The 16,184-nt window shown below is 45.1% G+C and overlaps 1 protein-coding gene across 2 annotated transcripts in view; it reads right to left on the bottom strand.

Moving 5' to 3' along the window:
• LOC123768775 (neural cell adhesion molecule 1) overlaps nt 1-16,184 on the bottom strand; it is a 213,303-nt gene that overhangs the window by 20,787 nt on the left and 176,332 nt on the right. For both annotated transcript variants that reach the window (XM_045759563.2, XM_045759561.2), the window contains one exon: nt 11,426-11,567. In XM_045759563.2, the coding sequence (XP_045615519.1) occupies nt 11,426-11,567 (142 nt within the window). The remainder of the gene's footprint in view (nt 1-11,425; nt 11,568-16,184) is intronic.

Here is a 16,184-nt window from a genome sequence, read left to right as displayed (position 1 = left end):
TAAGCGAGTATGGCCAATACGCAACCTCGCCAGAGCTGTTTCCCACCGCCGGTTACGGTGGAAGGAGGACGGCCACGAGGAAACACAACATTTAAGAGTACGTAGCTTGTTACCAGTAACAGACAACCAAGAAGCCTGCCAACGGGTAAGGACTGAGGAATGGATAACCGGGTAAAAGTCGGAATACGGAATGCCTTTACGAGAGATGGGACAAGAGCGGACAGCTTCCTTAGCGGCAGCATCCGCACGCTCATTTAAAGACACGCCAATATGGCTGGGAACCCAACAAAACTCAACCGACTTAAATTTACTGTGAACGAGAAACAGCCAATGCTGGATCTCGACAACTACCGGATGAACTGGATTAAAGCACCCGAGAGCCATGAGGGCACTACGAGAGTCAACAACAACCACAAAGGAAGACTGACAACGAGAAAGCAGGAGACGAAGAGCATAGAGAATAGCATAAAGTTCCGCTGTAAAGATGCTAGTCTCCGGAGGCAAGCGACACATATAAGTGCGATCAGGAAAAACAACAGAGTAGCCAACACCGTCCGCTGACTTAGACCCATCGGTGAAGACAGAAACGGAGCGGGAGTGAGAAGAAAAGTGCTCGAGGAAAAGGCGTTTTAGAACTGTAGGAGGGGTAAAAGCTTTAGTGATACGAGTCAAGGATGTACAAAACCGCGGAAGAGGGACCCTCCACGGGGGCAAAGAAGGAACAACACGAGGAGAAACATCAGAAATACGAACGGAAAGAGAATCCTGTAGGCGAGATAACCGGACAGAAAGAGGGAGGTGGTGAAGAGGAACAGGAACCGCAGGAGGGGTAAAAGTTAAAGCACGACAGAGGCGAGAGGAAGGATGTTGCAAGGACCGCGCAAGATAGCGAAGACAGTAGCGATCACGGCGGTCCTGGAGAGACAGGAAGCCAGTGTCAACATACAAGCTAAGGACGGGAGTCGAACGAAAGGCACCAGAACTGAGGCGCAACCCAGTATGGTGCAAAGCATCAAGACGGCGAAGAGTAGGAGAAGCAGACGAGTAAGCAGGGCAACCATAATCGAGCTTAGACAGGACGAGAGAGGAATGTAAAGCAAGGAGAGTGCGCCTATCTGCCCCCCAAGAAGTATGGGACAAGACCCGAAGGAGGGTAAGGGACTTAGAGCACTCAACACGGAGGTAAGAGATATGGGGAGACCAAGACAAACGAGTGTCAAGGAATAACCCCAAAAGCTTCGCGGAATCTTTGTATTCAAGGGGATGACCATAAAGAGACAGAGGGACGAAGAACAACCCGTTTCCGCGTAAAAGTCATGGCACAAGTCTTAGAAGTAGAGAACTTGAAGCCATGACCTGTGGCCCAAGACGACACGGCATCAATCGCAAGTTGAAGCCGGCGTTGAAGGAGAGGCGAATCATCACCCTGACAACAAAGGGTAAGATCATCGACATAGAGAACGGAGAAGACACCAGAAGGAAGAGAGGAAAGAAGACCATTGAGGGCAACCAGAAAAAGAGTAGTGCTCAGAACACTACCCTGGGGCACACCTTCGTATTGCTGAAAAGAGGGAGAGAGAGCGGTACCAAGGCGCACCCGAAAGGAACGACGAGAGAGGAAGCTGCGGAGAAAGAGAGGGAGATGACCACGAAGGCCAAAAGAATGAAGTTGAGATAGGATATGATAACGCCAAGTGGTGTCGTAAGCCTTTTCTAGGTCAAAAAGGACGGCAACAACGGAGGTCTTCGCAGCAAAAGCAGTACGAATATAGACCTCCAAGTTCACCAGGACATCTGTCGTGCTGCGGCACTTGCGGAAACCAAATTGAGAAGGGGAGAGGAGGTGATGGTGTTCCAGGAACCACATCAGACGAACGTTAACCATACGTTCAAAGAGTTTGCAGACACAACTTGTGAGAGCAATAGGGCGAAAGTCCTTAGGGGAAGTACCCAGAGACCCCGGTTTGCGAACAGGGAGGACAACGGCATCGAGCCAGTCCTCAGGGACTGACGACGACTCCCAGATCCGATTATACAGACTCAGTAAATACTGAGACGTGCTCGGAGGGAGATGGCGAAGCATCTCATAATGAATACCATCGGAGCCCGCCGCCGTAGAACCGCAGAGGGCCAGGGCAGAACGAAGTTCAGAGAGAGAGAAGGGATCATTATAGGGAAGCTGAAGATGAGTGCAGAAATCTAAAGGACGAGACTCAAGGACAGGTTTACGAAGAAGGAAAGATTGGGGAAGATGAAGACCAGAGCTAACAGAAGAAAAGTGGGAACCCAGTTCGGAAGCGACCTGCAACGGGTCCGCCACAAGAGTATCATGGAGGTGAAGGACCGGTGAAACATCGGGAACGAACTTACCCGCTATCTTGCGGATACGCTTCCAGATCTGGGCCAGAGGGGTTTCGGACGTAATTGTCGAGACATAAGATGCCCAACATTCACGTTTAGCCGTACGGATGGCCCTACGGGCCACCGCACTCGCTTTCCGAAAGAAAAGAAAAGAATCGGTCGTCTGCCTACGGCGGTGCTTCTTCCAGGCTGCACGCTTACAGCGGACAGCCCGAGCACAGTCCGCATTCCACCAGGGAACGCACTTCCGTGGACCCCGAGAGGAAGAGCGAGGAATAGAGCGGAGGGCAGCGTCGAAGACAGTGTCATGAAAAAGGAGGAGAGCGCGAGAGAGGGGCAGAAGGGAGAGGTCAGAGAGAGTAGCACTGAGGGAAAATAGGGTCCAGTCCGCCTTAGCAAACTGCCACCTAGGGAAAGAGAGGGAAGGGCGAAAAGAGAAAAAGGAAACAAGGATGGGGAAATGATCACTTCCATGGAGGTCATCAAGAACCTGCCATGTGAAATCTAAGTAAAGAGAAGAAGAGCAGAGAGAAAGATCAAGACAAGAAAGGGTGCGAGTTCGAGAGTCCAAATGAGTGGGCTCACCAGAATTCAGAAGAGACAGGGAAGAAGAGAGGAGAAACGGCTCAAGGAGGCGACCCCGGGTATTCGTCAGAACGTCACCCCAAAGAGAATGACGACAATTGAAGTCACCCAGCAGGAGCACAGGCTCCGGCAAGGAGTCTAGGAGGTGTTTCAAATCAGGAAGAGAGAGCGGGACACTCGGGGGGAGATAAATGGAACAAACTGTGTACCATTTCCCCACAAAGATACGAGCAGCAGAACAATGGAGAGGCGAAGGAAAAAGTAAAGGAACAAAGGGAACATCAGCCCGAATCAAGAGAGCAGAAGAATTAGAAGCCCCAGCAATGGCTGGGGGGGGGGGGAGAGAAAGGAATAGCCACGAAAACGACCAGGACGAGCACCAAGCATCGGCTCCTGGAGACAGACACAAAGGGGCGAAAACCGCGAAACCAGAAGTTGGAGTTCGAGGAAATTGGCGTAATAACCTCGAACGTTCCATTGAAGAATGGACAACGACGAGAAGAGAAAGGACAAAAATAGAGAACAAGGAAGAAACAAAGGCGAAAGACCAACAGAGCACGTTAAAGAATATCAGGGTCGGGATCAGGGTCAGCAAAGTCAGGGTTAGGGGGCATGGGTAAACTGAGCAAAGACGGAGGGAAGGAAACGGGAGAACAGATCAGAGGTGGGCGGGCAGGGTCCGGAGGAGGAGGAGGAGGAGGAGGAGGAGGAGGAGGAGGAGACAACGGAGAGGAGCAGTCAAGGACAGCAGCAGGAAGAGGGGGAGTAGAAAGAGAGGAGCGCACCCCAGCAAGAGCAGCAACCGAAAGGGAAGCAGGGGCCAAAGAAACCTCCATAACAGGAACAGGGGGCGCAAGCACTGAAACGGGAGGGGAAGGAGCAACAGAGCCAGGAGGAGGAGCTGAGGAAGAAAGCGAAGCCTTCTTACCCGCTGGGGAAGAGGAAGGAAAGGAGCCAGGCTTATGCTTCTGACTTAAAGAGACCGGTGTCCCAGCAACTACGTACCGGGCAACGGATTCCAGTGTCTCAACAGGAGAAGCCGAACGAGAGCACACACGACGGCCGTTAGGAGAGCGATGGACATCCGCCCGCACCGACAGGCGGCGGGGAGAGCCGATAGATGGAGGAAGAGGATGGGAAGGAGGATCGGAGGGGGACGAGGAAGAAGACACAGAAGACACGACAGACCGGGTAGAAGGAAGGGGAACCCCAGACAGAGGACCAGGAGGAGGATCCTTCGGGAGAGAACCCAAAGGGACAGAGGAGGGGGCAGTGGGCGCATCAGGGTCCAAGGCCTGGAAACGGTTGTGAGTCTGAGGAAGGCGGGAAGGACGAGGAGAGGAAGAGCGCAACACGCGAGCATAAGAGATATTAGCATAAGGCGGGAGCCGGCGAACCTGGCGCCTCGCCTCAGGAAAAGATAAACGCTCCCGGTGCTTCAAGTTGAGGACGGCTGCCTCAAGCTTGTAATGGACACACGCACGGGAGAAGGTAGGATGGGCCTCACCGCAGTTGAGGCAACGAGCCTGGGGAGAAGCGCACTCCGACTTAGAGTGACCTTCGCCACCACACAAAGGACAGAGAGAGACAGTCCCGGAGCAGCGGAGGGCACCATGCCCAAACCTCCAGCACTTGTCGCAGAGCCGAGGAGAAGGAATGTACTCCTGGACAGAGCACCTGGCACCAGCAAGAATGACAGAGGGGTTGACGGCGACTACCACGAGGGGGACGAGTAAACGTGTCCACCTGGAGAATAGAATGGCCCTGGGCAGCGAGGATATGTCGAATATCGTCGTGGCAGTCGCGTAGGTCCCGAACACCGGTCGCAACATGGGGCGGGAGCAAAATAGTGCCAACACTGGCATTCAACTGAACGTTCTTCGAGACCCGAACGGGGGTCACGCCAAGGCAGGATAAGGCAGCCAAGCGGGAAGCAGCATCCTGAGAAGGAGCAGCAACGACACGTGTACCGAGACGAGTGGGGTTGAAAGTAATGGAGGCATCCACGGAATCAATGAGATGTCGATGGAGGGAGAAATCGTCAGGAGGCGCAGAATCAAGAGGGAGGAGATCAAAATATTTGGCCCACGAAGCGGGACCAAACAAGGCTTGATAGGTAGCAGAACTGGAAGGAATCGAGCGAGGGCGGCCGTGACGAAGACGGCGGTGAGAACTCCCAGAGAGAGAGGGGGTTAAAAGGCGCAGTAGTTACAACTAGAGAAGGAGCCACGCCAGGGGACGAGGTAGTCACCACTGGGGGCTTGGGGCTCGACCCAACCACAGAGGAGGGAGGGGAGCCAGAGGAAGGAGTCAGAGAGGCCAAAGGAGGAGCAAGGTCTGGGCCCAACGCAGCGGAGGCTACAGAGCCCGGTCTTCCAATACGGACCGACTCGGGGACTTGGTCGCCCACCCCACGAGCCTGAGAAGGTAAACCAGAAGAAGCCGAAGCAGGGGTAATCATCCTGACGAAAGAAAGAATTCACTCACGAATGTGCCCCCACACCCACCATGGAGCCACAATTAGAGGCAGGACACCCAACAAGAAGCTATCGCCGATCTTGTCGGGGCCTCCTAGGGGTGCGTCGCGAGTATACGCCCCACAAACGCCACCTTAAGAAACCGACAGTCCGTCGAGATCGGGTTCAGTGACGAAGTGGGGATTGACAATAAAAGGTTCCCCTCGCTCTCGACGTCGGGTACTGCAGTTCTACGGGTGCATGAGTATGCCTCCTCAAGCACCCGGGCGTCAAAATAGAAGAAGTCCAAGGGAAGAACCAGAACGAGCAAAAGGTCGGTAGGAAACGGCAAGCAGATAGGAGAAGAGGGGGGAGAAAAACGAAACAGAAGGAAAAGGAAAAGATGCCCAGCAGAATTGGAGAGGACGGCAGCAGGAGCACAAGGCTAGAAAAGGACAGAGGACTGTCCCAAGGAGCATCACACTCCGGCAGCCGCCCACTAAGCCCCCACACGGCGACAACGAGCTGAGCGGGGAGGGGGCAATGGGTATAAATTGGATAAATGAGAGGGAAGAATGTAAGTAACTGCAAAGGGCCTATTGGCCCATATTTCCTCTTGATGCTTCTATATTGGTACGGAATCTTGAAGTGGGTTGAATACAGTTGTGCATTAATTGGCTGTTGATTGCTAGTGTCGACTTTTTGATGTGTAATGCCTCGCAGATGTCAAGCCACCTGCTATCACTGTATCTATCGATGATTTCTGTGTTGTTCGTTAAGACTTCTCTGGTGATGGTCTGGTTGTGGGAAGAGATTATATGTTCCTTAATGGAGCCCTGTTGCTGATGCATTGTTAATCGCCTGGAAAGTGATGTTGTGTTGCCTATATACTGAGTTCTTTGGGGCTTACAGTCCCCAAGTGGGCATTTGAAGGCATTGACGACATTGGTCTACTTTAAGGCATTCTGCTTTGTGTCTGGAGAGTTTTTCATGAGTAGGTTGGCCGTTTTTTTTGTTTTATAGTAAATCGTCAATTGTATCTTCTGATTTTTGTCTGCAGGGATAACGTTCCTATCAAGGCCCAATACGTCTAATAGGCCGAGTGATTTTCTTTATTTTCAATAAATTGTTTCCAATTAGTTTATTTGAATTATTATTATTAAATTATATTAAGAACATAAATTACTGACGTAGTTGTGTTAGTTTAGGTTAGGTTTAGATAGGTTAGGTAGGGTTGGTTAGGTTAGGTCATATATCTATGTTAGTTTTAACTCAAATTTAAACAAAATAACTTATACATAATGAAATATGCACATTTATCATTTCATAAGAAAAATATTAGAAAAATATATAAATTCAGGAAAACTTGGCTTATTGGGCAAATTGGGCTTTGCATAGTAGGCCGAGTACGACATTCTGGCTATTAGGTACAACATATATATATACACACACACAGGCAATGAGTCACAATAACATGGCTAAAGTATGTTGACCAGACCACACACTAGAAGGTGAAGGGACGATGACGTTTCGGTCCGTCCTGGACCATTCTCAAGTTGATTGTGATGAGGAAGTAGATGCAGGCAATAAATAAGTAAGAGAGGTGAGGAGCAAGGTAAGGTGTAGTAGAGGGGATAATAGTAGGAATAAGAACTGCAGAGGGCCTATTGGCCCATACGAGGCAGCTCCTATTATAACCACCGAATGAGAAGGAGATAGTAATAGGAATAAGAAGAGGATAGCAAGGGAATGTAAGAGAAAACAATGAACAGAAAAATGAGAGAAGAGAGAAAGTAAAGGAAAGAGAAAGAAAGATAAATGGAAGGGTACGCTTATGTTAGGTCATGTTTGTTAGAAATATTATATATTTTACGTCCTCTAATTACTCAACACAAAGCTGCTATTAGGACAATATCCAATTCTGGCCCCAGACATCACTCGGTACCCCTACTCAAATCTCTGAATATGTTAGACATTAAGTTACTGCACATTCTCTCATGTGTATTATACATATATAAAACGCTAAACTATAATGCCAATCCTGATCTCAAAAGCTTCATAGAAGGTTGTAACAGAACCCATGAGCACCACACCAGAAATAAATACAGTTTTGATATTCCTAGAGTACGACTAAATCAAACCAGAAATGCTCTACAAATCAAGGGGCCCAGAATGTGGAATGACCTTCCCAACCATGTTAAAGACTGTACCTCTCTCAACCAGTTTAAGTTAAAAACGAAGCTATACCTAATAAATTCCATGTAACCCACCTTACCCCTCTGTTGTCAACCCATGTATGTTTTTTTTTTTTTTTGTTTTTCAAATCAACGCTGTTTGAATGTAATTTTCTGTAATAATTTGTAATTGTATTTGTGCTGCTTTTTCAACAATGTTCCCCCCTCTTTTACCTCTATTTTTTATATGTACTCATCACATCTTTTCTTTTTACCCATTAGTTTTAAGCTTTAGTCATTAATGTTTTTCCTGCCCGAAACGCTTTGCGTAATAGTGGCTTTAGGCATTGTATGTACTAGCTCTATCTATAAAGCCAACAAACTTTGTAAAATCTCTTTATGTATGTACCTTACCTAAATACAAAATTATTATTAAATTATTATTATTATTTCTATATTTTTAATAATTTCTATATTTTCATTTGTTAGAAATATAATGATATATATATATATATATATATATATATATATATATATATATATATATATATATATATATATATATATATATATATATATATATATATATACAGAGCACCACTTGGTTTCCGAACCCCTTGGGGACGAGACCCGTCGGTTAACATGTAAGTTCGTATACGAGAAATAGAGGGGAAAAAAATAAACTATAAATGTAAAAAGAAATTTTTCCGAAAAATTTATGAAAAAAAAAACTCTAGGGGAAAAAATCGTCAGGTTCATGGCGTAAATGCGACCGTGTTTTGTTTGTACTCATCAATAAGTGAAGTCCTGATCCGCTTTATAAAAGTCCTTAATTGTTCCTAACTGATTATTAAGACGTCTGGCAAACATCCTCTGGATGTTTCCTGCCAGCCTGCAGGCACATCCTGCCTAAAATATACGATGATGTACTGTACATTTAAGAAACAAATCTGGGTCACAGGTCTGTGGAGTGTGGTTAGGCTTACGGAGTCAGCCGGTCCCTCCCCCACCACCAACACACCTCCCCCTCTCCCCCCACCACCGACACACCTCCCCCTCTCCCCCCACCACCGACACACCTCCCCCTCTCCCCCCACCACCGACACACCACCCCCACCCCCCACCCCAAACCCATACACACACACACACACTCTCAAAGGTCACGTGGTTCACAGTTTACTTCAACACCCATATATCGCTTCCTGCCTGCCTGCCTCCTTCCCAGCCTGCCAGCCTGCTTCCTTCCCAGCCTGCCTCCTTCCCAGCCTGCCTGTCTGCCTCCTTCCCAGCCTGCCTCCTTCCCAGCCTGCCAGCCTGCCTGCCTCCTTCCCAGCCTGCCAGCCTGCTTCCTTCCCAGCCTGCCTCCTTCCCAGCCTGCCTGTCTGCCTCCTTCCCAGCCTGCCTCCTTCCCAGCCTGCCAGCCTGCCTGCCTCCTTCCCAGCCTGCCAGCCTGCCTGCCTCCTTCCCAGCCTGCCAGCCTGCCTCCTTCCCAGCCTGCCAGCCTGCTTCCTTCCCAGCCTGCCTCCTTCCCAGCCTGCCTGTCTGCCTCCTTCCCAGCCTGCCTCCTTCCCAGCCTGCCAGCCTGCCTGCCTCCTTCCCAGCCTGCCAGCCTGCCTCCTTCCCAGCCTGCCAGCCTGCTTCCTTCCCAGCCTGCTTCCTTCCCAGCCTGCCTCCTTCCCAGCCTGCCTCCTTCCCAGCCTGCCTCCTTCCCAGCCTGCCTCCTTCCCAGCCTGCCAGCCTGCCTCCCTCCCAGCCTGCCAGCCTGCCTCCTTCCCAGCCTGCCAGCCTGCCTCCTTCCCAGCCTGCCAGCCTGCCTCCTTCCCAGCCTGCCAGCCTGCCTCCTTCCCAGCCTGCCAGCCTGCTTCCTTCCCAGCCTGCCTGCCTGCCTCCTTCCCAGCCTGCCAGCCTGCTTCCTTCCCAGCCTGCCTCCTTCCCAGCCTGCCTCCTTCCCAGCCTGCCAGCCTGCCAGCCTGCCTCCTTCCCAGCCTGCCAGCCAGCCTGCCTGCCAGCCAGCCTGCTTCCTTTCCAGCCAGCCTGCCTCCCCCCCTGCCATCATGCTAACGGGTAGTGTGTGTTAGGCTTATCTTCGGGAATGAGCCGGTCTCACCCCCACCACCAACAAACCACCCGCCCCCCCTACATCCCATCTCTCAAGGTCACGCGGTTCAACCGCGTGACTACCACTCACTCCCTGCCTGCAAGCTAGCCTGCCTGCCTTCCTGCCTGTCTGCCTGCCTGTGCCTGCCTGTGCCTGCCAGCCTGCCTTTCCCTCCCTAATTCTCACTACTTCCATCCCTTCCTGCCTACCTCCTAGCATCTCTCCCTACCTCCCCCTCCCTCTTAGCATCTCTCCCTACCTCCTAACATCTCTCCATACCTCCCCCTCCCTCCTAGCATCTCTCTCCCCCCCTCTCTCACTGATTCTCCCCCCCCCCCCCCCTCATTCATACTGCCTCCCACCTCAGCTCCATCGTCCATCCACCCACCAGTCAGCCATCACTGACGCAATGCGTGCATTTGGAGCCAACATGGTGCACAGATGTTTCTTGATTGTGCAGATATGTAAAACAAAAGCACAGAATGAACATTCCAGCCTTATGGCAATTCAAAATAATCGGAATAATAGGCCGTGAATCTGTGAAGTCACAGTGGGCAAACTGGACCATCGCCCACCCACCACCACAAGCCGGCGTGACGCTTGGTGGACCCCTTCCTACCCGAACTTTGTTCGGGTAGCATGACTCCCCAACCCCAATCGGGAAACTGGAAGTTTCGGATAACTAAAGTTCGGAAACCAAGTGGTGCTCTGTATATATATATATATATGCAAACAAGCCTGAATGGTCCCCAGGACTATATGCGACTATATCTGGGGTGTGAGTTTTCAGTCATATTATATATATATATATATATATATATATATATATATATATATATATATATATATATATATATATATATATATATATATATATATATATATATATATACACACACACACATAAAAGAGGTAATATGATCACTACATACAAAATAGTAACAGGAATCTACAAAATTGACAAAAGAATTTTTGAAAATTGTAACTTCAAGAATAAGAGGACATTGGTTCAAACTAGAGAAATTAAGCTCCCCCACCTAAAAATAATAGAAAGTTCACTTTTGCAAACAAAGTGGTAGATGGTTGAAAGAAGTTAGGTGAGAATGTGGTGGAGGCCAAAACCGTCAGTAGTTTCAGAGTATTATATGACAGAGTACTGGGAAGATGGGACACCACAAGTGTAGCTCTCATCCTGTAACTACACTTAGGTAATTACACATACACATACACACACACATACACACACACACACACACAAGCGGTTGTGTGGTGCCCATATCTTAAGAAGCACATCAACAAACTGGAAAAGGTGCAAAGACATGCTACTAAGTGGCTCCCAGAACTGAAAGGCAAGAGCTATGAGGAGAGGTTAGAGGCATTAAATATGCCAAAACTAGAAGACAGAAGAAAAAGAGGTGATATGATCACTACGTACAAAATAGTAACAGGAACTGATAAAATCGATAGGGAAGATTTCCTGAGACCTGGAACTTTAAGAACAAGAGGTCATAGATATAAATTAGCTAAACACAGATGCCGAAGAAATATAAGAAAATTCACTTTCGCAAACAGAGTGGTAGACGGTTGCAACTAGTTAGGTGAGAAGGTGGTGGAGGCCAAGACCGTCAGTAGTTTCAAAGCGTTATATGACAGAGTGCTGGGAAGACAGGACACCACGAGCGTAGCTCTCATCCTGTAACTACACTTACGTAATTACACACACTTTACTGTATATATACACATATACCAACCTTTCTTGAATTCCATGGCTTGTGCAAATTTCCAGTCATCTCCTGGTATTTTATATTGTACACGATAAGCCAGAATTGGCATTTTAGGGTGATTTTTGGCAGAGAGGGATAGATGTAGAGCATTAACATCTGCATGAGTAACCTATGAGAAAAATTGCATTAAAAATTATTAAACAAACGAGGAAGAATAAAATTAGAAAAAGAGTTGGGCATATTAGATAAATTTATGAATAACCAGGATACATAAATTTAACATTACATTTCAAGAATAGGCTAAAGTAAAAATTTATAAATATTTATTTTGAGTAGCCTAACTTGTTCTGTGAATATTAAATGTTAATTAAAAGAAAGTCTGTATTATGCATATGAGTAATTTGCTTATGAGTAAAAAATCTATTGCAACACCTTGATTTCAGTTATAATTTAATTTTACAAACTCATTATACTGTATTATAATACAAGTGATTCAAGCTCCAATATTACAAATACAGTATTCTTGTTCACTCATAGTAAATATTATGGTTTCCTACAATAGTAGTGACCACTGTGGAACTGTATAAAATGGAGGTTATAATGTAAGTAAATAGATTCTGAAACGTGTTTAACCCTCAAACCGCGCATATCATATATAAATGATATCAGTGACAAAACCGAAACCGCGCACATCATTTATATATGATTTCGTGTCTAGCGCTATAATTGAAACGCCCCGCCTGGGATAGGGGCAGCTATAGTACAGCCACGATGGATAGTTGCCAGATGCCACCTATAAAAAAATCCAGGCCAACATTCTTGGGTGTTAGAGCATCAGTATTCAGCAAGCCACCAAGGCTGGCGCATGCAGCATGAGCTCACAGCACCACTGTTCAGCTTGTGACCACAACATCGCCTACAAATGCCATAATATATATGATACTGCTATTATTTAGCAGTGATAGTATTACTGAAGCCCCCTGACTGTGATAAAACTGACCAGGATTCTGATAATAGCAGGATTGTGGTGATATTTAGCGCTGTGCTCCATGGAGGGAGGAGTAAGGCTGTGGAGGGAGGGTTGTGGCGTTGTCTTCTGACTGTGTGTGGTCACCTATATTGACTGCACTCACCATACCAGCTTAGTGGTTCGCTATGAACACAAATGTAGATACTTATATATAACGTGTGTATAGTGTGAGATAACAGCGAGAGGAGTAGGTTGGGAGCCGCCATTTTGGTGAGGGAGGAGTGTCGTCTGCACGACTTGGCATGTTGTTTACTGATGGCCACTGTGGTCTTTGGGCACCATACCAGCTTATTTGTACAGGTATGGTGAATAAAACAGGTAGATACTTATATATAATGTGTGTATATAGGGTAATAACACCACAAACAATATTGTTGGAGGAGAAATATTAGTGCGTCTGGCCTTGAGGGCGGCCGCCGATCAGCTGACTGTGAATATTTATTTTATTTATTTATTTATTTATTTATTTATGCATATACAAGAATGTACATAAGGAATGTGAGGATACAAATATGGTAATTACAGTCTTGTAAAGCCACTAGCACGCGCAGCGTTTCGGGCAGGTCCTTAATCTAAGAAAATTTTAAGGAAGTAAATACTTGCAAAATTTATAGACAAAAAAATGACAACAGATTACATGGAATGAAAAAAAAGAAGATGAGAGAAAATTATAGGTACAGTATATTAAAGCACATAGGTAGCTATGATTGATTGCAATGACAGCTTAAAATGGTAGTTGACAACAAATTGGTAGGCACAATACAGCAGAAACAATATAAGATTGATTGCAATGACAGCTTGGATGGTAGTTGACAAAAATTGGTAGTCACAATACAGCATATGGCTAGCACATAAAAGAAGACAGCAATGAACACAATTATAAGGTTGTTTGATATTACATAAAAATTAGGAGATTGGGAGAACTACTAAGCTACGTCTTTGTGCCTTTACTCACCATACAAGCTTAGATGTACAGTTATGGTGAACAAAACATGTAAATACGTATATATAACGTCTGTGTATAGTGAATAAATGCAAAAACAGTACTGTGGGAGGAGAATGAGGGTGAGTGAGGTGATGTTGAGGGAGGGAGTGGGAGTGAGTAGCTCGCTAGTGTTTGGCAGTCACTCCTCCTTGCTTTTTGACTCACAAGACCAACTTAGTAGTTCGTTATGGTGAACAAAACATGCAGATACTTATATATAACCTGTGTATATAGTGTAACAACAGCAAAACTATTTGTTTATTGTTTTATATATATTATATTTATTCTCTATTACTCCCTTGTCTATCCATATCTCAACTATGGTATTTGTGCTTGGGGGCTCTACTACCCAAAATCACTTACGTCCTCTAATTACTCAACACAAAGCTGCTATTAGGACAATATCCAATTCTGGCCCCAGACATCACTCGGTACCCCTACTCAAATCTCTGAATATGTTAGACATTAAGTCACTGCACATTCTCTCATGTGTATTATACATATATAAAACGCTAAACTATAATGCCAATCCTGATCTCAAAAGCTTCATAGAAGGTTGTAACAGAACCCATGAGCACCACACCAGAAATAAATACAGTTTTGATATTCCTAGAGTACGACTTAATCAAACCAGAAATGCTCTACAAATCAAGGGGCCCAGAATGTGGAATGACCTTCCCAACCATGTTAAAGACTGTACCTCTCTCAACCAGTTTAAGTTAAAAACGAAGCTATACCTAATAAATTCCCTGTAACTCACCTTACCCCTCTGTTGTCAACCCATGTATGTTTTTTGTTTTTTTTGTTTTTCAAATCAACGCTGTTTGAATGTAATTTTCTGTAATAATTTGTAATTGTATTTGTGCTGCTTTTTCAACAATGTTCCCCCCCTCTTTTACCTCTATTTTTATTTGTACTCAACACATCTTATTCTTTTTACCCATTAGTTTTAAGCTTTAGTCATTAATGTTTTTCCTGCCCGAAACGCTTTGCGTAATAGTGGCTTTAGGCATTGTATGTACTAGCTCTATCTATAAAGCCAACAAACTTTGTAAAATCTCTTTATGTATGTACCTTACCTAAATAAAATTATTATTATTATTATTATTATTATTATTATTATTATTATTATATTATTATGAACATAATACATTGAATCACTAATATGCAAACCATAATTTTGAGTACAGCGATGGTTCACACATTTTATTATATAAATATACCACAATTCACTGTATGGAATAATATTACCGCAAAAAACTAAGAAAAAATCAATCAGAGACATTGAAATAATTAGGTAATAATATATTTGTGGCAACTGCCGTCTGACAGCTCGGGCGGAGTAGACCTCGTCTGGTGAAGGCTCTGCCAACTCCCCTTTTTTGCCACACTTTCCTACCCTATTGCGGCTAAAATATGCCTCCTACGATTTTTTTTTATTTTTTTCCGTGATCAGGGAACAAAAATGAACACTTCTATAAGACGATAGAATTTTTAGGAATTTTTTTTTGTTGCGCCTGTGGGTGTGAATTCCATTTGGGCCCCTAGTGGTTTGAGGGTTAAAGTAGAATAATGTTTCAGTGTTCTCTTCAGGTATCACATATTAAACTTTGTAAGCTTTATGATCTCAATACTGTACCTGCTATAAGTAAATTATGGATATTGAAAAAGATTGTGCTTGCTTCAGATGTTCAATATTCATTTAAAACTTCCTATATATGCTGTGTTTATCAATATCTATAAGAGAGAATGTCTGTGCAAGGTTGGAAGCAATACGCTTGTAACTAGTCAAAATAAATTTTACACAATTAAAGGTTATTTTATCAGGAGTGCTACGGGGGTGTCGGAGTTGTCCCAGCACCCCCTGAAGGCGGGCAGGGGCCCCATTTTTCGTCCTTCATGAAGTATGTGGCTGTGAAATGAATATTGTTTCATTTAACATTGTTAATTAGCATCCAAGAAACACAAAAATACAAGTAAAAGCTCTCTACCACATGTAGTTTAGTTTTAGTAGTCTAGAAAAGTTGCATTTTTTCAGCAGAAATGAGGAGAGGCACTGCAAGGGAAGAACTTTATCGATAATTTTTTGTTTTGTTTCACACACTTTATTTAGTTTCTGTCAAGCTAACCAGTTGTATTGAAGAGTCAAAGGTGGTGTTCATTATGTGTAACTTAGAAAATATATGTATATACAGATTATGCATATAAAGATATGCACTCCATGTATTTATTCATACTGCTTTCCTTATATACATCAATGATCTGCCTAATGCCTATAAATATATGCACACCATGTATTTATTCGTACTGCTTTCCTTATATACATCAATGATCTGCCTAATGTCTCTAACATTCTTACACCTATTATATTTGCTGACGATACTACCTTCATCTACTCAGACCCCAATTTACACACACACTAAATAATGTTGTAAACAATGAACTAAAAAAAGTTCACTTATGGATGTCAACCAACAAACACACACCAAACATAAAAAAGACCTACTAAATATTATTTGGAAGCAAATCAACAAATGCAATTCAGATTCAGATAGACAATGTTAACATCTGCAATAAAAAATTATGAAAAGTTCCAAGGTCTATACTTAGACAAGAGATTCAACTTCAGCACCCACATACAACACATAACAAAGAAAGTCTCAAAAATGGTTGGTATGCTCTCTAATATCAGATATAATGTTCCAAACTCTGCTCTCCTCTCACTATACTATGTGCTAATCTGTCCCTATCTCAAATGGTATCTGTGCATG

This window comes from Procambarus clarkii, chromosome 83 (genome assembly GCF_040958095.1).
Source record: "Procambarus clarkii isolate CNS0578487 chromosome 83, FALCON_Pclarkii_2.0, whole genome shotgun sequence".
Classification (NCBI taxonomy): domain Eukaryota; kingdom Metazoa; phylum Arthropoda; class Malacostraca; order Decapoda; family Cambaridae; genus Procambarus; species Procambarus clarkii.
Note: the sequence above shows the minus strand (reverse complement) of the source record. Positions and strands in the feature narration are given on the sequence as shown.